Source organism: Furipterus horrens, unplaced genomic scaffold, assembly GCF_987537825.1.
Source record: "Furipterus horrens unplaced genomic scaffold, mFurHor1.1.pri manual_scaffold_3, whole genome shotgun sequence".
Taxonomy (NCBI): domain Eukaryota; kingdom Metazoa; phylum Chordata; class Mammalia; order Chiroptera; family Furipteridae; genus Furipterus; species Furipterus horrens.
Window position 1 is genome coordinate 16,274,528 of NW_028327173.1, and position 27,347 is coordinate 16,301,874.

Genomic DNA, 27,347 nt, shown 5'->3' on the forward strand with positions numbered 1-27,347 from the left:
GACACAGGAACAAAAAAATGCTTGTTTGCAAATAAACATCTGAAAGACTATCGTAACAGCTGATCTGGGCCGAGGCGTGACAACAAAGTGATGATTGTGGACGAAGACAAAGCAAACAACTCTGGTGCGAAGAAGTCGGAGGGCAGAGAACTCGCAGTGAAGCGCCGGCTGGGTATTTCCACCAGCTCAAAGGCCCCACCCATAACAAATACAAGCCAGGAGGGTCTCCATCACTGCACCATTTATTACCTGGGTAGAAAAAAGTCACTGCCACCAACAGCACTGTGCAGTTTTATTAACCATTCAAGTACAGTAGCATCTGGTAAGATAGGGACAGAACTGGGATTTTAAAGTAAACAGATATTCAGCATCTAACAATTTGAAAGAAGCCACTACATACTGTTTTCACAAACATGTTTTCACAGAGCCAATACAGTACTAGCCATTGACCCAGTACACCAAGTGTACTGAAGTACAAAAGATGCAACAAGAAAAATAGCTACATTAGAAAGACTTCAACACTTTAGAAAAAGAGTAAAACACTTTCAGTTTCTCCCCTTTATCCCCTAAAACAACATCATACAGTCTGGTTCTACCTATGGTCCTACATCAGCTTCTAGCATATTTGTCAGGAGGGAAAAAATAAAATGACACTGGCCAGTACAGTCTTTGGATATTTAGGAAGGGGAGGGGGAGAAAGTCAGTTCTCAGAACAAATTAGTCAGCTTCAGTCTCATCAGCAGGATCTTTGGATTCTTTGTTCTTCCGCACTTCTTCAATGTGCTTGTCCTATAAAGAAATAGTATATGTCATTAGTCAAATAAAGCAGTCTGCCAAGTCATAACCCCCAAAGAGGACCAACAGTGTTAGTACATTTATTATATATGTAATATTATAAATATAGTAGTCCCCCATATCCATGGTTTTGCTTTTCATGGTTTCAACTAACCGTGGCCAACTGTGGTTATGAAAACAGTAAATGGCAAATTACAGAAACGAACATTTCATAAATTTTAAATTATGTGCCATTCTGAGTAGCATGATAAAATCTCACCCTGACCCACTCTGTCCTATCCTGGATATAACACCCCTTGTCCAGTGTATCCCTGCTGCTATTACCTGCCTGTTAGTCATTCAGCGGCTATCTCGATTATCAGATCGACTGTTGTGATATCACAGTATTCATGGTTATGTAACCCTTATTTAACTTACTAATGACCCCAGAAGAACAAGAATAGCCATGCTGCCAATTTGGATATTGTTAGGTTCAGCGAGAGTGAGGAGAAACAACAGGAGAACAGGCCATGAGTTTTAAAGGTTTATTTGGCCAGCTGGGACAGGCAGGCTGAGACCAGAAAGGCAGGAAGGCGTCAACCCTTTGATCTCAGCCACAAATAATAGTAAGGCAGGGTTTTTAAAGTGGAGTGGGGGGTTGACTAGGGCAGGGGGTTGGAGGAACTCCTTGCAGATGGCTCCAATGGGGGAGCAGGAGTTGATTCTGGGAACAGAGAAGTTGCTAATTTCCTATCTGCAGATAAGGATACCTTTGCAGGACACAGGCAGTCACTGGCTATAGCAGTCACTGCAAGGGGCAGATTTATTGGGGGTCAGGTAGTCTCTGACATGAGCAGTTACTGTGGGGGCTAGCTAAAACCAGACCTGGATTTCCAGAACCCAGCTCTTAGGCCTAAGTGATATGCCAAAGAGAAGTCGTAAGCTTTATCACAGGCATGTATGCAGAGGAAAAAACACAGTATCTACATATAGGGTTTCAGGCATCCACTGGGGGTCTTGGAACACATCCCATTTATATGTTATGGGAGTCACATAATCAGAGTTCTAAGACATGAGGAACTAATGACTGAGCCTCCACCTCCTACTGCACTTTCAAAGAAAAGTGCAATTATGCTGGGAATTGTTGACTATTCCACCTTATTTTAAAATAAAACACTTCTCATTTAACACTTCACTGGTACATAGGACTTCAAGCTCTTCACCCTCCTCATTGAAGGCAGAGACACCGACCTTCTCTCGCAAGCGCTCCAGCTTGGCCGCCATCTGTGCCTCTCGGTTCTCCTTGTTGGCTTCCATTTTGTGGGTCAGTTTCTCTTCTGCCATTTTACTGAAGTTGTTGTTCTCCTCAATCGCCTTCTGAAGCACTTCTTTCTCGTGCTCTCGTTTCTCAGCAAGCTGCTTCAAGACCTCAGCTTCATGGGACTAAAAAAATGTTTAACAGGTTAGGCTCTCTTGAAATGTATTTAGTATGTTAATATTACAAAAGAAATTATTGAGAGGACTGAAAAAGAGGCAGAATATTAGATCTCTTTAAATAATACTGAAGTCAGAACCTGAATTATCTGTATCAAAATACTATGAAAGTCATTTTCTAGAGTTTGTGTTTACTTTGGAGACTGTTTGTTTAGATTCTTGTCCAATTACTCCTTAAGGAAATCCTTATAAAATTTACTGCTTAACAGTATCAAGATGACTTAAGTGACGTGCACTTGGGAATGCAACTATATAATAAAGAATTTTATTTAACTTCAAAGTCTGCTCAAAGAAAATTAGCTCATTATAAAAAATATAACCATTCTGATAAAAGAAACTACATGGATGATAGAAAATTTAAGCCTCCAGATTACTTAAGCCAGAAGAATCTGTTTCAAAGAAAAGCTTATTAGCTTCTCTCTATGGAAGCTGCAACCACTTCCAGACCACTGGAACGCTATTACCATGGTGTGCTTCCTTCAACACTCAGAATAGCTTGTTACCAAACAGAGTCCGGCATATTTGGAAGCACTGACTTGTAGAAAAACTAGAGCATCTGCCACTGTTTCTGTTAATTGTCTTTTGCAAAATCCCGGTCAGATAAGAGTTTTCACTATATTTAGCCAGTTACTATGTAAAGCACAGGCTAATGACTATAGGGCCAGGGTTGATTTCTAAAAACTTCTCTGTTCAGCCTTTGTCTGCGTCTCTTCCATGAACACAAACTACACAGAAGAGCAGGTAGGAGATGACACACCACAGCAAACACTGCCACTCTTCCTGGGGAAATGCTTCACAGTGTTGATAGTGGGCCAGTGTACATGCACTGAAAAGTATATAGCACATCCAACAGCAGTTTAAAAAGGGGCCTATATGTGTATGTATGTGGTTAAATGTATTAAGCTGCACTAGCTGTGTTGGTTGGAGGCAGGCTGTTACTTTACCTTTTAGTGACTTAGCTTTCCTAATTTTAAAATTAAACCCATGTCGCCCCAATCAGGTTTGTTGGTAAGAGGGACAAAATGAGAATTTATATAAAATTCTTAATTAATAGAATAAGGCTGAATGGAAGGAAATACACTCAAAATGTTAATGGTTATTTCTAGGAAATAGGATGATGAATACTCTTAATTTTCTACTTATATAAACTTCTATGGTTCCCAATTTTTCTATAACAAGAATATTAATACTTGTTGATTTTTTTCTGATTAGTTCTTTTTAAAGATGCCTACTTTATAACGGAATAGCTCACGTAAGAGAAAAGCTGCCACAATACTAGAATGCCAGCTGAGCAACACAATCACATTACTAGCAATTTAAAATGTTTTTATTACACAGTTCTCAAAAAAAACAAAAACAAAAATACTACACAAGCACACAAACCAAAAGAAACCCTCCAAAATCTGAAGAGACAAAAAAGAATCTCCCACAAACAAATATGTTTCATAGAGAAAGCACGAGAAGCGTGAACTTGGGTTTCAGACAGACCTGGGCTTGAATTCTGGCTCCAATGCTCACTAGCTATATGACTTGAGAAAATGACTTAACATTCCTAAGACTATTTTCTAAGCTCGATATCTCAGACAACACCTACCCTTTTAGAGTCACTGTATTAAAAGAGCAAAGTATAAGTTAAGTAGTTGGTACATTATAGGAACTCAATAAATGACGGTTGGTATTTTCTTCCAGCCACTGGCATTATGTAATTGTCACATAGTTATAACCACTGTCTAGCTACAATTAGGTATATGGAAATAAAACTGATTTGGTAATAAATACTGTTTTCTGTGAAATGTGACGTTTACCTTGCGCCTTTCTTCTGCAGCTTCTAATTTCTTCTGAATTTCCTCCAGGGACAGATCCTTCTTCTTTGGAGGGGAAAGGGGGAATTCTGGGACAGATTCTTTTGATCGAGGGCTGAGAATCAGCTCAAAAGCCTGGCCTGAGGCACGCTTCTCCAGTTCTTTCACCTGGATATCTGGATTTGATCATATTTATAATGTAATCAGAAAATGGGGTCTTCCTATCCTAATAAACTGTTTTCTAAAAACCAAACCAATTTAATGAATAGAATTAGAGGTGATAAAGCTGCGTTTGCAAGCAAGAAATTATGTAAATACCACCCAGAAAAACTAAATTCAACATTTTTAAATTAATAAATACCATTCTTAGATAGTATTTGACGATCACTTTCATGAACAAAAGACCTGTGCAAAATTCTGTAATTTTGCTTCAGAGCAAGCCAAATCGTCTAGTATTGAAACAATTAATTATAAGCTCTCTGTTCAAGTGATAACCGTTTTTCTTCTTTAATTATTCTCCAATTTATAAAATACATTTTTTTGATAAGACCACAACACAGGTGCCATCTCCTCTTCTAAAATCATAAGCCCATCACAATTTCAGCTTTTCCAAATAGTTTACCTACCGGAAGAAGCCATGGTGAACTGAAGAGAAGAGACTGGCAGTATATTCTACACAATCCACTGGCAAGAAAAGCCCTGAAAATGATTTTCAAAAGCATGCAATCAATTTCTTTGAATTTCTATGTCATTGATCTAAAGGGACCTCAAATCACATCCACATAAATCGATGTCAGAAAAATTACTGTTGTGGAATTAAAGAAGACATCATTAACTAGAATTTATGAAAACCTCTAAAATACCAAACATTGGAAAATTTGAACTGAATAGAACATTGGCTGCAGAAAATCAAGTTAACTGAGATTGCCTGTTCAAAATACAACTCCTGGATTTAAAAAATTCGACTAGGTTAAATTACAAGATTCCCACCCCTCCACCCCCAATAAACTCTAATTTTTCCCCCACAAACAGTGAAAAAATAGATATTCCAGATTCAACTCAACAGTAAGACGGAAGTCATCTTAATATTGCTTACAACTCATTGTGCAAATGAAATACCCACCCCTGCTTTGTCTGTGCCTGCCACCGTAGAAAAACAAAACGCCCAAGCTAATATTAATTAGTAACGTTGAAGTTCTATTGTTCATGGGGCTTAAGCTCCTGTCCAACAACAGGCAAAATTAGTTTTATGAGTCACTAAGTTTTAGATGGCGTTTGTTGCCTTATGTTATGAAAAATTCTACATCCCACATCGTGATTTTTTTAAAGGTCATGATTCTTGTAGGCTCCAGGCTAGAATAAAAAACGTAAGACTACAGGTTCCCAACAGTTGGAAATTAAAATGAGAGGCAGAGAAAAGGTCTAACACTAGCAGAGCATTAAACTAAGCAGCAGACCCCCAGGATGGGCGTGGCCCTGGTCTCGGCAAGGACAGCGGCAGACCTTCCCCGGCCAATGAGAACACACCCTGGGTTCCAGCCCCTGGCCCCGCCCCCTTCCTCCCCGCGCCTTTTCGAATCTCCCTTAACTCAACACCCCAGAGCCCGCGCTCGTGGGAAGGGGAGGGGTGGGCGGGGCTAACGGTCCTATTCGGATAACTCCGCCCGTTCTAGGCTCGCCCCCGGCGGGCGCCACCCCCACTCCCGCCAAAACCACCTCGAGGCCACCCCCTACTACCGCCGCAGCTCGGCAACAGGCCGAGAGATAGTCACCACCTACTCCCCTCGCTCCCACCCAGCCTACCTCCACCCTAGCTGTCTGCGCCCCTCGTCGTGAGGGCAAAAGCCTTCATGCTGTGTTAGCCTCTCAGGCGCAGCCCCACAGTCAGTGGGCAAGGACTATCGCGGGGAGCGGGCGCAGCCCTGGCTTTGCGCAGTCTGGTCCTAAGACCAATGTGCTCCCTCGAGGCGCCTCCCCGCCCCTTCAGACAATGGCGACCCCAGTGGGGCCGCGCCTGCAGGGGGAGTGGGGGAGGCAAATGGGGGCCCACGCCCCCTATTGTCTCCTCCACAGCACCCGGGGGCTAACGCCTGGGGCTGGCCGGGCTGGCCGCGCCCCCTCCCCACAACAGCCGCGCCCCTAGGGAGTACGGGACAAAGCCCAGGCTCCGCCCGAGCCACACACAAAGCGGTGCGACCCCCGCCCGTCAACCCCTCTGGGGCCGCGGCCCCGCCCGCTGCTCTCTAGCAGGGGGCCGCAAAGAAGGCCCAGCCCCTCCCGCCGGCCCGTCCCTCCCACTGCCCTCAGCCTCCTCCAAGAGTCTCTCACCGACCTCCTCGGTCCGTGCCGCCTGGCCACACTCTGAGCACCAACAGACCAGAGCGCGCACAAAAGCGCCAAACAGCAGCACGTGACCTCCCTGCAGGGCTCTGTATTGGTTGAGAAGGGCGGCACGTGCCGGCCCCTCCCCCCCAAAAGCCCAGTTGGTTGGGGGCGGGGGTCCTGTGGACGCCGGAGCAGCTTGGGAAATGTAGTCCAGGCTGGCGGGGCAGGAGGACAATGCGAGGAGTAGGAGCGTTTGTGGGTCTCCCCAGGTGTGAACCCGGGGCGTGGGCTGTTGTCCCCCCACAGGAAAGGATGTTCCTGTGGCCTTGGCCCCTGGCCTGGATCTCAGCCAGCTCTCCCATCCTTTGGAAAAGGGCAGGATGGGGCTGGGCGGTGTCCCTCCGCACCTCTCAGAGCGTCGCTGCCTAGACTCCCTCGGTTGACCTACTTGCTTCTCACTGCCAAAAGGGCAATACTCACTCAGACAGCGAGCGCAGTATCCCAACGGTGTCCCGCCTCGCACTGGCTACCCAAGACGCCCAAGCCCTTGGTGACAGGACAGTGCCTCTCTCCGCCCCTGTTAAGGCCCCCCTGCGACGGAGTCCTACCTTGACACCCGCGTGTCACCTGTATTGTGACATCATCATAATCCCTAACCCACTCAGCCCTAACAGATTACAGGCGTGGCCCTTTCCTCACTATGGGCGTTCTCACAACCATCTAAGGGTCCCTGAACTGGTGAGGAGAGGTGAGGCGGGAGAAGCATGAGTGACTGTTAGACCAAAAGCTCTGGAATTTGATCTTCTTTGGTCTAACAGTCACTTAGCTTAAATGCACACTCCATCTGTGCTGCCCAGCCTTTGGCCAGATGATAGGGAAGGAAGTGCAAAAAGCAGTTCTAACTGCACAGACTGCAGTTAAATGTTGCTTTTGTTCTTGGAGCACGTGCTCCCCAGAACGGTGCTGGGGCCCTTTTTAAAAATCAAAACAAAAAGAGCCACGAGGTCACCATTCCTCCCTGCCTGGATAGGTATCAGCACAGCAGAGGTACAAAGGAAATTGGTCTGACCCTGGCTATCAGATCAGAATAGAATGATTGGCCTCCCTCTGCCCACAAAAGGGCCAGAGGAAAAGGAATGAAATGGGTATGGTTCCCAGGCCACCACCCCCATTCCCCTGACCGAGGCCATGTCCTCAGGTGGTGGTCATTACACCAATGCACCTGCTTTGAGATCCTGACTGGGCAGAAGGACACCTTCATTTTATGAATCAGTTGGTTCCCTCTCCCCAAACCCAGAAACAAAAAAGACCAACTCTGCTGAAACAACAGTCCTAATTTAAAGACTCTCCATGTCCAGTTAGTCACCAGGGATGTGCTGGAGATAAATACAGAGAATAGGTGCCTGAGACAAGGAAAACTGGATCATAGAGGCAGCAGACATGCCACACAAAGCAAACAATTAGCAATGCGCTGTGGCCTGAAATATGCTTGTTGTGGCATTTTCTCCAACAATTGCCCTTCTGTGGGGTTGGCCTCTCTCCTGCCTCCAATATAACTGCTTGTCCCTTAGCATGTGAGTGGAACCAGAAATAATTCAGATTCTGAGCCCTGGAGGCTTCTCTATCTCAGACCAAATTTGGCCACGAAATGGCCAGGTGTTTCCATCTCTGTTAGTTTTCTGAGTGATATCTCAGAAATTGTTAGAAAAGCTGGAGAGGGGTGGGGACCAGACCTCACTGAAAAGTGACAGATTGTCAGGCAGCACAAATGAGCAAGGAACCCAAGGCCAAGGGATCTATTATCCCCTAAACCAGCCTTTATCTTTAAGTCTTTGTATTTGATCTGAGGTTTCCAGAGGAAGGTCCCACCCATTTGATGCATTAAAAAAAAAAAAAAAAAGAAAAGAAAAACCACACACACATAAAAATATCCTCACATTTCTGACTATTAATGTTGTGACAGGAAAAAAAATTAATCTTTCAAAACACTGATTATTTTAAAGCATTTACACCGCTTCCCTCCACCTTTTTTTCTCCCTAGAGCATATATCTATTTCCCTGGAAACCATAGCTAGCAACAAAGATGTTAGAACTCATGTAGATTTTTAATCTTTCTTAATGATGCCACTTAGCTTCTGGATTTGTTGTTAGATACCTGGTCCTACCAGCGTCTGTGATAAGGTTTTCTGAGATCCTCACTGTTGCTTGGGGACTGAAGAAGCTGTGGAAAGATTTCCCTTAGAATGATTCAGAGAGTAAAAAGGTGCTTGTATGGTAGGATGATCCCTGTTCTTTAGGGTGGGGCTGTCTTTCTGAGAGCCAAACCATAGCTGTTTATTATCAGCTCTTATGGGTGTCAATATATGAGCCCTGGAATAAGAAGGGCTTTCAACTGTAAGGAGAGAAAACAGTTTTGGCACTTCACAGTGGAAAGGGACAGAAGCTCCCTTCCTGGAAGCCTCCTAAAACTAACTTTAAAACCCACTCCCTCCTAAAGTTGCAGCAAGCAGTTAATGTTCACATCTTGGCACTGTCTATCTTTACCCATGAGAATTATTTTTGCCTCAGCTCAGATGGTCTGGTCAGATTGCTCTGGAGCTGGCTGTAACGGGATTAGCACAAAGTGAAGTCAAGATATGGCAGTCATCCAGCTTATTTGATCTGTGTGGACAGCTAAAGGAGAGCACTTCAGGCTTCAAAGTCCAGAAGGCATGTCTACACTGATCAAACGCGCCGGGCAGTTGTCAGATCTCTGTTCTTACAGAGCACCGGCAGCCTTTGTTCATTGTTGGTTCTGAGACTGCAGGGGTTTTCTCCCACATAGGCGCCGCCGAATTCCACTGCTGCTTACAGGGCCTGTCCTTGGCAAAAGGGTGTCGTGGGAGAGGCTTCCTCCTTGTCCTCAGCCTCTCCATTCTCTTTGTCCCCTATTCCTTAAGCATCATGCTCTAACACTCCCTTCGCTGTTTAAATGCTGTCTGTGAATTTGCTATTTTACACGCCGTGGCTCCCTCACTAGAGTTGTATGTCCAAGAAGGGAGGGGTTGTATCTTTGTCTTGTTATCCCTAGTGCCAGCACCAGGCCTGGTCCAGGACAGTGGGGCCTGGACATTGCAGTTGACTTTAGACAAGAACAACCTCTTTCACCCTCAACTGCCTCTTCTGTAATGCTGGGGGATTACAATGAGATCATGTACATAAAAGTACAGAGCACTGTGCCTGGCACATCGTAAGTGCCTAACACTTGTTAACTATTATTACTAAAGAAATCTCTTGATTGCTATAGGTTACTGAATGAGTGAATGAATGAATGAATGAATGAATAATAGACTTTCACCCTTTGGTGGGAATCATAGTCACTGGGTTAACTCTTTCCATGGGGTAGTTTACAAATTTCAATTAGTTTAATATTTTGAATAGATAATACATTCACATACTTTAGAAATGAAGTATAAAAAGTTCTTCTCTCTTCTCTATCCCACCTGACAAATTTAATACCTACTCCTCCTTGAGCATAATCATCCATTGTTATTTCCTCTTTGTCCTAAAGTTCCTCACATGTACACAAGCAAACTTGTGCATATATATTCTTCTCTCCCGCTATAGTATAAATGGTAGTCTACTGTAACTGTTTTGCACTTAGAATTTTTTCATTCAACAATATATGTCAGGGATCTTTTCATACAGGGATGTGTTCATAGATCAAGCATTTCCTTATCTGGGATTCACTGCATGAATGAATGTTCCATAATCTAGTTAACCAGTACTCTATCTATGACTCTTAGGTTGTTCTCAGTTGTTTGCTATTTCAAATGATGCTGTAATGAATGACCTTTTATAGGAGGGGAGACCAAAAAAAAAACCCACAACAACAACCTGGAATTATGTTCTGAAGGGCAGGCCCCTTGTAGTATAGGCTTCCACAATTGGTGAGTGTTCTAGGAACCCATCTGTATCAGTGTACCAGCTGGTGTTGTTGTGAGAGGCTGTGTTTGGCTTACGTGAATTTTTTTAAGACTCTTCCAACACATTTGGCCATTTCATGATGCATGATTTATGAGCACAGCTGCCAATACTGTGCTGAGTGTTCAGCAGTTATTGACCAAAAGCAGCATGATTCTCATGCCCCACCCTCCATATTTACCTGAACTTTCCCTGAGAAACTGGCATTTTTTGTTTGTTTCTCAGGATGAAAAAAGTCCCTTTTCTCAGGATGAAGAAAGTCCTCACAGGGAAACGTTTTGCCAATGTGAAAGAGGTAAAACAAAAAACAGCAGAAGCACTAAAAGGCAGTTGAAAGAAATCTCAATAGGTGTATTGCATCAAATGGAGAGTACTTTGAAAGAAACTGAAGTTTAAACATGTAAGAATAAATACACAGTTTTTTATAAATAAATTCCGTTTTTTGGGGGGGGCAGTGTCTCTCCTTGTAATAGCGTTTTCCATCTGGGTGAGCGTATCTGCAAGATATATTCCTAGAGTATAGAGAGAGTTTATATTTTGCAAGGTCAAAGGGAAAATTGCCTTCCGTAGGAGTTGTATGTCTCACCATGTAGTGTTTTATTTAAAGATTTTATTTATTTATTTATTTTTCGAGAGAGGGAAAGGGAGGGAGAAAGAGAAGGAGAGAAACATTGGTGTGAGAGAGAAACATCTATCGGTTGCCTCTCTTACGTGCCCTAAACAGGGGCCAAACCCACAACCCAGGCATGTGCCCTGAGCAGGAATCAACCAGTGACCCTTCAGTTTGCGGGATGATGCTCAACCCATGGAGCCACACCAGTCAGAGCCCACCATGTGGTGTTTTAATTCATTACTTCAATTCATTCCAAAATGTTTTGAAAGGCTTTGTCCCTAGAAATTTCAAGCATCAGGGAAAAAGAGGGGGAGGACTAGGAATCCCAAGGAAGATGTGGCTGTCAATTCTGTCTGTATTAATAACTTCTATAAATACTTGACAAGCAGCAGCTGACCTCACACAGCGCTGGTGCCTGCACTGTAGCACTTGCCTCAGTCAGTCTTGCGGTTTAGAGGCGTCTGCAGGTGTCACTTTGAGACTGGAAGCTTTTTGAAGGCAGGGTTTTTTCCATAGTTTTATCCCACTTGCCTCCTCATGATGCCTGAAAGAGTGCCTGGCATAGATCTTATTTAATTAACCCTAAGATGTATTTTCTCTTCACATTTTTGTATTTTTGAAATCAGTTATACCTCATAGTCAATAAATAACATGTCATAATTATTGACAGCATATTTTTAGTGGGATATAAAATAATATTATGTCTTAAAAAATATCAGTGGCATTTGTGAGTCAGTGAAATATGGTAAAGTGTACCCATATTAAATGTATGCATGGAATGGGGTCAAAATGTCCTTGTCCCGCCATCTTCTCACCCCATGTTCTAACCCTCACTCCTCTTATCTAAGTCCATGCCTTCCTCTAATGGTTCCTTTTATAGGGATGACTCTCGTTTGTCTTTTGGGCTCCTGTGTCTCTCCTGAACTCTAAAACCATATTATTTCTAAAACCTAAAGAATGTCTCCTCATGGATGCCCCTGCCCCATAAGGCCCTCAAATTCCACATGACTCACGTTGAACTACCATCTTCCCACCAACAACATCTAGGGTTGCCCATTCAGCTAGTGGCTTTGCTGGACTCCTCCCTCTTTCTTACCCCTCATGCCTCCAATTATAGAAGCTTAGCATTTTCTAGTAGAACGGAACAATTTAAATGATAATAGCTACAAGAAGAACAAAGCTGGAGGACTCACACTTCCTGATCTCAAAACCTAATACAAAGCTACAGGAATCAAAATAGTGTGGTACTGGCACAGAGACAGACATATAGACCAATGAATAGCATAGAGTCCCAAGATATAAACCCTTGAAGATATGGTCCAATGATTTGGACAAGGGAGCCAAGACCATCCCATGGGGAAAGGACAGTCTTTTCAACAAATGATATTGGGGAAATTGGATATCCTCATGCAAAAGAATGAAATTGTACTCTGACCTCATACCATATACAAAAATTAACTCAAAAATGTATCAAAGATATAAAATATAAGACCTAAAACTATAAAACCCTTAGAAGAAAACACAGGGAAAACGTTTTAGGACATTGCATTTGGCAAAGGTTTCTTGGATGTGCCACCAAAGGCACAGGCAACAAAAGAAAAAAATAGACAAATTGGACTTCATGAAAACTTAAAATTTTGTACATCAAAAGACAGCATCAACAGAGTAAAAAGACAGCCCACAGAACAGAGAAAATACTTGCAAATTATATATCTGATAAGGGATTAGTATCCAGAAATAGAATTTCGAGAACTAAAAATGAAATCCAATTCAAAAATGGGCAAAGAACTTGAATAGACATTTTTCCAGAGGAGACATACAGATGGCCAATAAGCATATGAAAAGATGCTCAACATCACTAACATTAGCTAAATACAAATAAAAACCACAATGAGATATCCCCCAAATCAATTAGGATAGCTACTATAAAAAAATAAGTGTTGGAGAGGATATGGGGAAATTGGAACCCTTGTGCAATGATGGTAGGAATGTAAAATGGTACAGCCACAGTGGAAAATCATATGGGAGGTCCTTTAAAAATTAAAAATAGAATTACTCTATGATCCAGCAATTCCATGTCTGGGTATACACCCTACATAACTGAAAGCAGGGTTTCAAAGAGATATTTGTACATCCATGTTGACAGCAGCATTATTCACAATAGCCAAAATGTAGAAGCCTCTCAAATATATATTGACAGATATATAGATAAGCAAAATGTGGTATATACACATAATGGAACATTATTTAGCCTTAAAAAGGAAGGAAGTTCTGACACATGCTACAACATGGGTGACTGGATAAATCCTGAGGATATTATGCTAAGTGAAATGAGCCAGTCACAAAAAGACAAATCCTATATGGTTCCACTTATGTGAGATACTTGGTTAAAATCATAGAGATAGAAAGTACAGTGGTAATTGCCAGGGGCTGGGGGAAGGGACAGATGGGGAATTATTGTTTAGCGGGGATTGAGTTTTAGTTTTACAAGATGAAAGGGTTATGAAGGTGGATGGTGATGATTACATACATTATGAATTACTTAATACCACTGAACTTAATACTTAAAATGGTTTCTAAAAAGTAAAGAGAATTGTTAAGATGGTAAATTTTATGTGTATTTTACTACAATAAAAATAATTGAAAGAAAAGATAATAGCTAACATGCACATAGAATGCTTACTATCAGCAGGCACTGGTCTGAACACTCCACTACAAAAACTCATTTAATCCTCATTATCAGTCTTATGAGATATAATTAGCCTAATTATAAAGATGAGGAAACACAGGTGACTGGGGCCAAGGAATTTTTCTGAGATGTGGGATTTTCAGTGCTAAAACTGGGAAAGTCCCAGGCAAACCCAGATGAGTTGGTCACCCTAATAAAAACTGAGGCACAGAGAGACAGTATCTTCTGTAGATATGTCAAATAGTGTCCTGGCCCTAGGCCCTACACTTTGAAGGGCTGTGGTCTCTCTGCTCCTCATCGAGCCATGCGCCTTCTCAGAGGCAAGGCATCCGCTGAGTCCAAGGAGACATGTCCACCTAGAGGCTGGTAACCACTCCTGGACCACACTCTGGGCACTCAGGACTCTAGAACTCCTAGTCCAAATGGCCAGAGTCCACTTTCAGCATCTACACCAGCCCCTTCCCTGGGTTCACCCTCTCAAAGGCGACTTTCCTGCTGGTGAGTGCATGGCTGGCTGCTTGTAAGGGGTGCGGAAAGAACCTGGGCATGTAGGCCAGGGAGTGAGCACAAGACCAGGAACAGGAAGAGAAGGGAGCTGGCTCTGCCACATTCTGACCTGGAGCTCCAAAGAACCCCAGAATTCTCAACCCAAAACCTGGTTTTCTAGGTTATTATGGAGGTATATTTGTCAAGGAAGAAGGATAAAACACATATTTAAAAAAATAGTTTGTTAGCTTGATGTATAATATAAGTCTTAAATACTTAGACCTAAGCTATGTGGGGTCTGTCAAATGTTAGCAGCAGGCTTGCAGAGAGATTAAATCACCTGTCCAACTAGGCTACACAGAAGCACAGAGCTTTTGCAGTCTGGTTCGAAGTCTATGATTTTAGCTATCACTTTAAACTGTTTTATCAGGCTAATCATTTTACGGATTGGGGGAAAAGGCCCAGAGAATGTTAGACATTGGCCCAAGGTCACACAGCTAATTCGTATCACAGTCGGAATTTGCATCTTGTGCTTTAAATGATGCTGCAGGTACAGTTCAGTTACTATTTGTGTGAGCCCAGGCATGCAACTTCCCCTTTTGGGGCCAGCATTTGTCATCGGTACGTGGGACTAATTCTCCTACCTCAGGGTTGTTGCCAGGACCAAGTGAAATAACATATGTAAAGTACCTAGAATTGTTTCTGATCACACCACTTTTCTGCTTGAAACATCTCATGAATTAAACTTTCAGGAACGTCATATGAGAAAATAAAAATTCCTGAAACCTAAAAAATTTGATGAGTTCCTTGGATTACAGTCCAAAGGTCCTTGCAATCTACCTCAAGATCAATTAAACCCTAAGACTTTTTGATTCTTAATATATTTGAAGATCTGTCATCTCAAAAAAGAATAATTACAGGGAAGCACAATTAAGATACATGGAAGAACTCTATGATCACTGGACTTAGCTAACAATAGAATGCGCCTCTTAAAGAATGAATGAGATTCTTGCTATGAGACGTGTCCAGGCAAAGATTTGTCAGTCAGCCACTGAGAATATTGAAGAAGGATTCTTGCATTTGGAGGAAGATGGACTAAGCCCTTCAGGCTTTTTTTTTTAATTAATTAATTTATTTTTAGAGAGAGGGGAAAGGAGGGAGAGAGAGAGAAACATCAGATACATCAATTGAGAGTGGCATGCCCCCAACTAGGGACCTGGCCCGCAACCCAGGCATGTGCCCTGACTGGGAATCGAACTGATGACATTTCGGTTCGCAGGCCGGCACTCAGTCCACTGAGCCATACCAGCCAGGGCTTCCTTCATGCTTTAAGATTATTTTTTAATAAGGCGGGGAAAGACTTGTGATATTACACTAAATTAAATAAACTAACAAGGGTCACCCAACTATGTGTACAATATGAGCTCAACTAGAAACAAAATATAGTGAAGGAAATGCACCAAAATATGTGTAGAGGGTAAAAATAACTTTTGAGTTTAGTTTTCTTCTTTGTACTATTCTGGATTTTCCAAACTTCATAAAGTGAGCATATACTACTTTTATTAATGATAAAACAATTGTATTTTAAAATATAAGAGTTCTATCCTTCTCACTGGCCTTAGATCCTCCTATGTTTCTGAGACCTCTACCCCTGCTTCCCCCACACCTCCAAGTTTCAGCTTTATTGGACTATTCCCAACTCCCTAAAGAGTCACACACCTATATGTCCCAGCGTTTGCTGACATCAGCCCTCAGGCTTGAACCCCTTGGTTTCTATCTCTTGAAATTCTTTCCACCTTGATTAATCTCTCTGATCCTCACACACTATGCTGGTATAGTAACTATCCACACAAATGTTTGTCTTCCTCACAAGAGAGTAAGCTCCTCAAGGGCAGGATTCTGTATGAGTTTGTCTTGGTATCCCCACAGTGCTGTGAATAGACACTTGACAAATGTTGGATTGTTGGGCTGTCTTTTGGCCACAAACTAACACTTAAGGCAGAGGGTCAAACAGTGTGATTGAGGGTCTCTTCTGGGGTCCAGTCTCTTGAAATTCAAAAAGTACTACCTCAGGGATAATTAAAGTATATATATTCAAAACTTTAAATTTTGCAATCATTTTAAGATTTCCAGGGAATTGCAAAGCTAGAACAGAGTTCCCATATAATCTTCAGCCAGCTAATGTTGACATCTTACAAACCCAAACTAAAACATTAATATTGGGCACAATACTATTATTAACTAAATGTCTCGCTTTAATTGGGGATCCAGTTCAGGACACCACCTTGCATGTAGCATCATGTCTCCTTAACCAGTGACATATATTTAATTGGAGGTTGAAGGTGATTTATTTCTATTGTTTCTGCCAATGGACCTTTTCCAAATAATGAAAATGTGAGCAAGGAAAATAGTGTGGGGGTGGTGAAGTCAGAGCACTTGCCCTCTACTGGGTTTCTGGGGGCTTCAAACAGGTAAATGAACTATTTTTTCCCATATGGGGCTAGGAGGATGATTTTTACTTGAGATCTAGTCCTTGTACTGAATGGGCACTTGGTGGGCTTAAACCGGGGGGTTAGGGGGGCATTATTAGTTACTTTTAAGTCATTAAACTTCTGGGCCATTCCACAGCCTGTTTTTCCATGGCCTGGCATGGGATCACGTTCCCAGTACTAACAAAACTTCCAAGCAGTTGGCAGTTATCAACAATCTGAGTAATTCAGTGAGAACAGAGGTTACAGCTGTCACAGGAAGTTGAAACTAAGGCTGCTGAGATCACACCCATTCTGAGGCAGGGTGAGAGAATACACCGAGTAGAATTCAAGCTCAGAAGGTGGGGATGGCTGGGGTGTCTGGCGGAGAAGGGTGGGATGCTGTGTAAGAGAAAATACATGAGGAAAAGAAAAGATGCCTCCCTGGAACTCAGGGTTGATTTGGAGACCTTCGGGGCCTTATGGCTAAACCCGTGCACCGATTAGTAAGCATCAGCAACGCAGGGCATTTGCAGACCTCACCACTCCGCTGGATCACTACGGCAGCCTCCTAACTGGTCCGCAGTCCACTCCCTCCCTAGATTCCATTTCCTATGTGGGCACCTGCCAGCTCAAATCACTGGAGAAGGCAGGCCCCATCTAAGTGGGAGGAGTGGGGTGTATTACTTTTCTGGGGCTGCCTTAATAAAGTGCCACAAACTGGGTGGCTTAAGCAACAGAAATTTATTGTCACACAGTTCTGGGGGCCAGAAGTCCAAAATCTCCCTCTCAGGGCTGTGAGGGAGAATCTGTCACGCTTCTTTTCCAGCTCCTGGTAGCCTCTGTCACTCCTTGGCTTGCAGGTGGCATTCTCCCCACATCTTCACATTGTTTTCCCTTTATGTGTCTGTCTCCGTGTCTAAATTTTGCTCTTTTATTAAAAAAATTTTTTTTTTTAAATTTATGATTGGAGAGAGAATTTTGTTATTCCACTTAGTTATGCATTCATTGCTTGATGCTTATATGTGTCCTGACTGGGGATCAAACCAGCAACCTGGGCAAATCAGGATGATGTTCTAACCAACTGAGCTACCTGGTCAGGGCCAAATTTCCCCCTTTTATAAGGACACCAATCATATTGGATTAAGGCCTACCCTGATGACCTCACCTTAACTTGACCATGTGCAAAGACCCAATTTACAAGTAAGGTCACATTCACCAGTATAGGGGATTGGGACTTAAACATCTATTGAGGGGCACAATTCAACCCATTGTAGGGGGCTCCCACTTAGCTTTACCTGATGGCTGTCCTGGTTTAGGAACAACCTGACCTTTTTCATTAAGGATCATCGCGGTGTGGCAGGGAGAGCTCACATGTGGGTTAATCCTCCCAGGAGCTCGTTAGTTCTGTGCACATCTTGGGAGCTTTGTTCACCTGGATGTTCAACACTTTTACCCTGAATTTTTAAGCATGTGCAGCAAAAATTCAGCACTCTCTTTGGGCCACCGACCCTGTATCCAGCCCGATTGTGTGGCCTGGGCACTCCTAGTAATTCCATGTTGTAACAGTGGAATAGCACACATTTCTTCTGTAAAGTGACAGCCTTCAGATACTTGGTGGCTTTCGGATATGCATACCCTTGATGGACTGGGCTGTCTCACAAGTGTTCTCAAAGTGAACACAAAATTTGAACCTCTTGATTTGCATGATTTTTTAAATTTTATTTTCACTTTTTGGTTTTCTGGGTCAAGTGAATAGCGAACCATTTTCAGAGGTTACCTCCAGCAGCTTTCGAGCAGAGCCCCACAATTCTTTCCCATCTCTCCAGGATCCTTTCCCACTGTTCCGGCCACACCCTCCCCCGCTGTAACATCATATGAAAAGATTCGTCCTTTTCTAAACATGCCATGCTGGTCTAAACCTCTGCGACTTGGCACTCTTCCTCTGCCAGTAATGCCCTCTCCCTTCCAATCCTGCTGGCCATTGTTCAAATGCCGTCTCATTGCCCCCCATCCCTGTGAAGTCTTCTCTATCTACTTCCCCAGAGAGTTAACCTCTTCTTTCTCTAAGCTTCCTCTGCACCTTGCATTTCTCTAGTATAGCACTCAACAGTTTATTTTTATTATTTTTAAAACAATTTTATTTATTTATGTATGTATGTATTTATTTATTTATTTTTAGAGAGAGGGCAAAGGAGAAAGAGAGGGAGAGAAACATTACTGTGTGGTTGCCTCTCATGCGCCCCCAACTGGGGACTTGATGGGCAACCCAATCATGTGCCCTGACTGGGAATCGAACCAGCAACACTTGGTTCGCAGAACAGTTTATTTGCTGTTATTTGATTACATGTCTGCCTCTTGTGAACCGTGAGCCTCTGAGGATAGGGACTATTGATCTGGAACACTTAGCACAGACCCCAGCACAGGGTAAATGTTGATTAAATCAATATTCTTTGCATAGCACCCAACTAGGTATCATGAGGAACCCAAAGAAGCATCATGGGGAGTCTCTGTTCTTGAGGTCTTTGCAATCCAGTGGGATTCAAAAGATACCAAAGAAAAGGTAAACTATATTGGTGGTGTATGACATCAAGCAGAAAGAGATGCTACTGAGGCTTATGGAGATCAATGCATTCTGATTTGGGACAGAAAAGATCCTCTTTAGGTGGCCTGACGGAGCACTGATTTTGTAGGAAAAAAGGTTAAGACCACCTGGCAAGTCCTCCCAGGAACAGGGAATTCCTGCACAGCATGCTCAGAGGGGTAAGGTTGACTATGGGGGATCATTACAAGGAGAGAAAGTGGGGCAAGGAGAAGAGGGCAGGAGAAAACATAGGGAAACAAAGACAGAGAAAGAGGAGGGTAGAAGAATGGAAAGGGGGGCCTGGGGCCCCATACTTGTCTCAGATCTTTCTCCTGCCACGGTTAGTTTATACCCTACAGCTTTCTCCCATCAGCATATATTCATGTTGTCATTCATTCCACCTCGAAACCATCCCCAGCCTGAGTCCTCCGGAGCCCCCACCTCTCTGCTGTCTATTATAACAACACTCTCTGAGGGGCTGTCTTTGTTGCCCGGCCCCTCTCTGCCTTTGCTCTTTAAACCCTCCTCACGAAGACCTGGGTTCCACCACTCCATGGACACTACTCGCGTCAGGATCACCAACGACATCTACATTACCGCAACCAAGGGCCAGTTCCACGTTCTCATCATCCTTGTCACAGCTGACCTAAACTCTTGGGTTTTCCTCCTAACTTACTGGCTGTTCAACGCGAGTCTCCTTTGCTACTTCCTCTTCACTTCCTTCACCTCTAAGTATGGACCTCAGTAGTTGGACCTCTTCTGTACACTCAGTCGCTCCCCTGGTGATTTCAGCGAGTCCTTGGTTTTAAATGCTATGTATGCTGCTGATTTCCAAACTTATAGATCCAGCCTGGGCTTAAGCCCTGGACTCCAGACATTTATCTAACTCCTACTCTTTATCTCTAGGCCTTCCCAGTCAGCAGCGGAGTAAAGCAGGGCTGCGTCCTCGCGCCTACGCTGTTCGGAATCTTCTTCTCCATGCTCCTCCAATACGCCTTTAAGGACTGCAGCGAGGGTGTCTTCATTCACACCAGATCCGATGGCAAGCTCTACAACCTGGCCCGTCTACGAGCCAAGACCAAAATCAAAGAGGTGCTCATCCGTGAGATGCTCTTCGCCGACGACGCAGCTTTGACATCACACTCCGAAGAGGGACTCCAACAGCTAGTCACTTGCCTTTCCCATGCATGCAAGGAGTTCGGACTAGCCATCAGCCTGACGAAGACGAATGTTATGGCTCAAGGCACGGGGACTCCCCCATGCATCACCATCGACGGATACACCCTGGAGGTTGTCAACGACTTCACTTACCTCGGGTCCACCATCTCGAGCTCTCTGTCAGTCGACTTGGAGGTCAACCGGAGAATCGCCAGGGCAGCCACAGTTATGGCCAGACTGAACCGGCGAGCGTGGAACAATTCCAGCCTCACTGAGAAAACCAGACTGCGCATCTACCAAGCCTGCGTACTCAGCACTCTCCTCTATGGCAGCGAGACGTGGACCACCTACGCAAGGCACGAAAGGAAACTCAACAGCTTCCACATGAGGTGCCTGCGACGCGTCCTGCATGTCGCCTGGCAGGATAAGGTCCCCAACACCGAGGTGCTGAAGCGAGCCAATATGTGCAGTTTGCATGCAGTTCTTAGCGAGAGACGCCTCAGGTGGCTCGGCCATGTCAAAAGAATGGATGCAGGCCGTATCCCCAAAGACCTCCTCTACGGCGAGCTAGCAGAAGGCAAGAGGATGACAGGGCGCCCAAAACTGCGGTTCAAAGACATCTGCAAAAAGGACATGACACAATGCTCCATCAATCTCAACACATGGGAAGTACAAGCAGACGACCGCCTAGCCTGGAGGCTCGCGGTCAGGCAAGGTACGTCACGCGCGGAGGCTGCGCGCAACGAGGAGGCGGTCCAGAAAAGATCGAGGCGGAAGCAGCGTCAGCAGCAGCAACAACAGCCATCTGCCTTCACCTGTAACATGTGTGGCAGGGATTGTCACTCCCGAATCGGACTGCACAGTCATTCTCGGCGGTGCAGATAGACTCTCAAGAAGCTACGCCATCGTCTCTCGAGACGGACGGCTGCCGACGACGACTCTTTATCTCTACTTGGTCGTCACGTAGACATTTCAAACTAAACGTGTCTAAAAATGAACTCCTCATCTTCCCCCACCTTCTGACCTGCTCTTCCCAATGTCCTGTCTATTTCATCCCTCCTATCACAAACAGGCAAATTACATATTTACTTACTATCATCCCCTCCCCAACTGAATGTGAGAACCACGAGAATAGGGGCTGTGTCATTCTCTTTATTACCATAGAAGAGTTCTAACACACAGTAGGCTCTCAATACATATTTGGTTCATGAACAGATTGAGTGTATTGGGGGCTGAGAGCATACCAGTGGGGAAGGGCATGGGCTCTACACACTTGTGTTGTTCAAGGGTCAGCTGCAGATTCATATCCAAGTATTTGAGTAATGTTAAGTCAGTGATGAAAGCATGGTGAAATCATTATTCATTGTTAAAGGTGCAAAAAATAATGCACATAATGAAATAACTGGCCTAATGATAAGTGGCGTTTTATGTCATTATCGTTGTTAATGTATTGATACTTTTGGTTGAATAAAATGTTTGTATTTTCATTAAATGAAAGAAAAGAGTGTGGGTTCTGGAACCAGTTTCTGAGTTCAAATCCCAGTTCTGCCTCTTCCCTTAAGAAAGTTTCAGAACCTCTGGAATGAACACCAGGAAAACTTAGCCCAGAGAAGAATTCACTGCTTTTGATCTTGATTGTCCATTCCTTTAACAGAGTTACTGAGGAACTCTGAAGCGTCAGGCCTTGTGCTAGGCCCTGGGAATACAAGAATGAGGAAGGCCAGTCCCTGGCCCTAAGAGTTCACAGTAAACAAACAATTGGTTCAGTGTGCTGAGGGACCTCAAGGAGCAGCCCTACCCTAGGCAGGGAGGGAGAGCAGGGAAGGATCCCTGGGGGGAGGGACTGCTGAGCTGATGAGACCTGAAGGAAGTTTCCAGAAGACAGAAGGGAAGAAGTTGCCAGGAAGAGGAAATAGAGCAACTAAATTCCCAGAAGAGAGCGAAAGCCTATGGCAGTAGAGGACTGCAGGTGGTCTGCCCTAGCTGGAACCCTCAGGTTTCAGTTTGCTAAGACTGGGCTCACGACTGGGAATCTTACAAAGAAAGTTGAAGTTCCTTTCACTTACACTGCCTACCCCTACACCCTCCACTTCTCTCCAGAGAAAGCTGCTCTCATGAGTTAGGATTATATAAAAAGTGCTTTTACATATATCTGAATATGCCATAGAAAATCCACGCTTCTGTTTTACACATTGCAAAAATTATGTTGTATGCATTATTCTGAAACTTTCTATTTTTACTTAAAACATTTTGAGTTCTATCCATGTCCCTGCATCTATAGACCTAATTTAACCCTTGTAACTGTGGTATTGTGACCCATTATGAATATGAACCCTATTTTATTTATACACTTTCCCTATTGGTGGCCATTGAGCTGTTTTCAATGCTTTGTTATTAGATACGGTCCTGCAATGGGCAGCCTCCTTGAATGCGTGTGCAAGTTTTTCTCCAGGGTAGAAACTGAGAGAACTGTCAGGGCACAGGGTATGAAGATTTTCACCTTTTCTAGATATGGATAAATTGAGAGACTCCATTTCCCCACAACCTCACCAATGCTTGACACAGTCTGATTTCATTCCTTCTTGCATTTTTATATATGAGAAGACTGAGGCCTGGGCTGTGCTGCTTCTTCACAGTCACAGAGCAGGTTCAGGGCCAAGTCTAAACCCCAGGTCAACTGGTTCCTCATGGCACAATCTTTGAACCACACCATGTCGTCCCTGTCAGCTCTCCCTGGAAAATCAATGAAAGACATCCCCCTACCAGGGGGGTGGCGGAGGGTACGGAGTGGCTAAAATTCTCCAACCTGATGATTGGAAACAACCCCAAATCCTCCCAGAAAATGGCTCCGCTGTGCTACAAAGATCTGTTCTCCCACCCGATGCAGTTTCTACCTGCCCCTTTCTTAGCTACACACAAGGATCTGATTGGCTGTTCCTGAGCCGAGACAAGGGTGGGAACACAAATGGCGTCGGCCCCCAGACTCCGAGTTTTCAGCAGGCATTTCTGTTCTGGATGCACAGGCGGGGAGGCCACACCTCGCTGGGGCTGTGGCGGTGCGGAGCCCACAGTCGCGGTGCCGAATCCCGGCCCAGGCTCGCCAAGCCCACTGCCGCACTGGCACTCAGCACGAGCCAGGGACACTGCCGGCCCCTTGCAGCACCTTGGGGGTGGGGGTGGGGGTGGGGGTGGGCTGCCCCTGGCCGGGCGCGCTGCAGCCGAGAACAGCGCCAAGATTTCCCAAGGACCTCCCCAGCCAGTGCACACCCCGCCGCGCCCCCCAGCAGCCCTGGAACGCTGGACTGCACGAGGACGTGCAGCAAACTCCTGCTATTAGCTTAGAGTAAGAAATGGAAGGCTGGGTCAGAGCTCCTCTCTTCCCAGGGTGTAAGCTCCTCCGCAGGGACCTCCACGGAGGGTGAAGACTAAACTCTGCTTGGGCTCCTCCAAGATGCGCGAGGGGAATGAGGGTGAGGCCCCTGACCCCAGCCCCTCTTAAGGGCCCGTCCTGGTGTGGGATGTTTCTCCCCCAGGGGCTGGTGGCCAGATTTCCTTTTTGCTCTTCAAGGCAGGAAAGACCAGTGGGAGAATTTGGGGAAAGAACAAGGTTGGCACCGCTCAGCTTACTCTTCAGAGCTTGGAAGGCGGGCTTCCTTCCGCTCACTCTTGGGATTACTTGGAGGGCAAGGATTTTTTAAAAACTTTTTTTCTTAGCTACCACCTTTTGAGCCCTTGGTATGTGCCAAGCACTGTACTGGTGTATTATCTCATTTCCTCCTCAGAGCAAATCTAAGATATTACAGGTTCTGCGAGGAGAGCAATTCACCAAGGTCACATATATAGTGGCAAAAATGGGTTTGGAAATCCTCCCAGATTCTGTGTTTTTATTTATTTACTTATTTTTATCAAAAAGCTTTTTAAAAAAATTAGCTATTTGCTCACTTTTGCTAATCTTTCACAGATCCTTTTGAAAAAGATGACAATTGAGAACAAACCCCACAAACATCACCATACTATTTTTTACTCAAATTCATTCCCTTTACTGAGGAAATGGTCACCCTCTAAGGAGACAGCAATAGCTATCAGCATTTAAAATGCACATTCCCTGGGACCCAGCAATTCCACTTGAAAGAACCTAGTCTACAGATGGCTGCCCTGGCACGAGGACAAAATGGTGTCCATGTAAGGACACTCCACTGCACTGCTCAAACAGCAAAAGATAACAAACAACCTCAAAATGTATCAATAGAATTGATTAACTATGGCACATCCATTTAAAGAAATTCTATGTAAATATCTTTAGAAATGAGGCAGTTCTGTATTTTATGTATAGAACAATCATCAAAAATATCAAGTGGAAAGGAAAAAGTACAAAAGTACTTATCTGATGTGCTATTTCTGTACAAAAAAAGGAATGTATATTTATGTGTACACACACATAATTTTTTTTTCTTTTATTTTTCCTAAGAAAACTACACACAAAACCAGGTAATAGTGTTACCTTTGAAACCCTTAACCATAATGCTTTGCTGCCTCCTTAATTAGTGTTGCCTTTAAGGAGGAAAATCACAGCTAAGGGACCAAGTCAGAGAAAGACTTTCTTTTTTCATTTTATAACCTTTGGAATTTTGTACCATGTACACATATTAGCAATTCAAAAGTTAACTTGAAAAAATAAATTCACTCAAATCCTACCTCTAGACCCAGTAAGTCTCCTTTTTGGGAATCAAGCTTAAGGAAATTACAAATATCTACCCAAAAAGATATTCACTGAGGTGTTGAGTGAAAAAAAAATGTAGGCCACTTGAAAGTCCAACAACAGGGGTATAGCTAAGAAAAAATGTACATATTGTACCTATCCTGAAATCATAAAAAGGATGTTTACAAGTTACCTTAGTAACATAGGAAAATTCTTAAAACATTAAGTAAAAAAAAAAAAAAAATGCCAGATAGAAAATTTATCTGTACAGTAAGATCTGATCATGGTAACAACAGCAGGCCTAGAAAATAATTGGAAGGAAACATGCCAGTGCTCACTTTAGCAGCACACATACTAAAACTGGAACGATACATAGAAGATTAGCCTGGCCCCTGTGCAAAGAAACGTGCCAAAAGGTAAAGAGTCATGGCCACTGGCTGCGGGGATTGTGAGTGATTTTGTTCCTCCTATACATCTTTCTACACTTTTCACTGTTTTGTTTTGTTTTTTGCACTGGGCATCCATGTCTTGGATAATTTTTAAAAGATAAAACTTAAAAGCAAATCCTCATGGTATTTAGAAAAATTAAAGACCTACAGACATCCTAACCCAGCAATTCTACTTTTAGAAATAAACCCTGTATAAATAGATGCACAAGTGCTCAGAGCATTATTAATAACAACAGATTGTAGATAACTCAAGTGTCTGTGGGAGGAAACCACTAGTATAGAACACCCATAAATGTAGAACATTAAGCAATCCTTATGAAGAATAGGGTAGGTATGTCAATATGGAAAAATCTACAGGGTAACATTGTTATGGAGGGGAAAGCAATCCGCAGAACAATGTGGATGTTATGGTTGCATCTATGCTAAAGAAAGAAAAGCTGAAACTCGGTATTTGTATTTGTATATAAATGTATGGAGGGCATTGAACTCTTAATAGCTGTCTCTGTTGAAGGGAATAGACTGAGAGAAGACTTTTGCTTTTAACTCTGCAGTTATCTGTGCTGTTCCCATCTTTTATAAAAATGTGCAATTAAAGTAATAATAATAATATGGGGGAAAGTATAAGCCGAGAGGAAGATCTGAAAAAACACAACAAAATTATCAGTAGCTTCCAGCAAGGATAATAGATTGTGTTATTTTCTCCATTTACTTTATATTAAGTCATATATTAAATCATAGTTAAAACAACAACATTAAAAGCCCAGCTGGTGGATAGGAGCCTCTGCTTTCCTTCAGCTCTGCTGTCTCCCTCAATAGTAGGACACTGTTCTATTAGGTATGACACTGCTCATATGCAATACCCAGGAGCACAAAGCCCTAGACAACACCAGCCTCATTTCTCCTCTTACCGAAGAAGAGGAAACCAAGATGCCGAGACACAATCTCCTGGCTGCTCTGCTGGGAAAGTTGATTCAGGCAACCTGGATCCCAGGCCCCTTCTCTCCCACCTTCGGTTTCCAGAGATAACCCGTAGGAGGGGGAGAGCCAGGACTGTTTCCTCTGGGCCAGGGAGGACAAGGCTTGAAGCCACAAATTAATGATATCAGTGTAGCGTCAAATGAGGGAACAATAAACCCCATCATTTGCCGAGTTCCCTCTGGGCTCAGCTTCAAGTTCCTTTCCCAGACAATGGCTGGTCACAACTCCACACAGCCTCTGCTAGGCTTTCCAGAGAGATGGTGAGACCACGGGGCCAAATTGGCCTCCAGTGGCCAACACTCTGAGATTCACCTCTAATGACTTATCCCCATTAAGGAGGGAGCTTGGGAACCCTCCCAGGGCCCAGGAGCTCATTGCAGGAAGATCTGTTTGCTCCAAAAGCTGAGCAGGAAGCAGCTGGGGTGCAGCAGGAGGGCATTGGCCTAGAAGCAGAAAACCTGGGGTTTCAGGAGCCAGGGTTGCCATGTCTCCTTTTCTGACCCCGGGGAACTCACCAGATCCTGTGTCTGGGCGTTGGGGGGCAGACAGGAGCTTTTCTATCTGGGGGAGAAAAGGCGGTGTCAAGCGCCCTCCCCCATCATGGCTGTCTCAGAATCTTAGATGTCGGTGCCGCTGCTGTTCCCACTTCCCTCACAGCTGCTGCCTGTCTGTCTCCATGGCAACCAGGCCAAAAGACTAATTTGCCAGGGTCCAGACTCTGGAGCTTACCTTGGAGCTGCGTTTTTAACCTGTCTTTCTGGAAGCCAGTCTACCACCATTCCCAGGAGCCTCTGATAGCATCCCCTTAGCCAAGGCATAGGAGGGACCTTTGTCCTTTATAAACCATATCTACTTGGAGAGAGGA

At 44.0% G+C, this 27,347-nt stretch overlaps 1 protein-coding gene and 1 non-coding gene across 3 annotated transcripts; one reads left to right on the top strand and one right to left on the bottom strand.

Annotated features, from left to right (window-relative positions):
* Positions 1–224: 224 nt before the first annotated feature.
* STMN1 (stathmin 1) lies at positions 225–27,057 on the bottom strand. Of its 2 annotated transcripts, none has more exons than XM_090268831.1 (5): positions 26,998–27,057; positions 4,697–4,769; positions 4,074–4,246; positions 2,026–2,217; positions 225–789 (listed from the first exon to the last, which is right to left on the bottom strand). In XM_090268831.1, exons 2-5 carry the CDS (start codon positions 4,707–4,709, stop codon positions 718–720), a joined length of 450 nt encoding a protein of 149 aa, XP_090124957.1. In that variant the 5' UTR covers positions 4,710–4,769; positions 26,998–27,057; the 3' UTR covers positions 225–717. The 2 variants fall into 2 exon arrangements, with proteins under 2 accessions (XP_090124957.1, XP_090124956.1); XM_090268830.1 differs by lacking the exon at positions 26,998–27,057 and adding an exon at positions 6,403–6,485.
* On the top strand, positions 25,386–25,494 carry LOC150014389 (U6 spliceosomal RNA). Its single transcript, XR_016510221.1, has one exon. It is a non-coding gene; the product is annotated as a U6 spliceosomal RNA (small nuclear RNA).
* Positions 27,058–27,347: the final 290 nt, after the last annotated feature.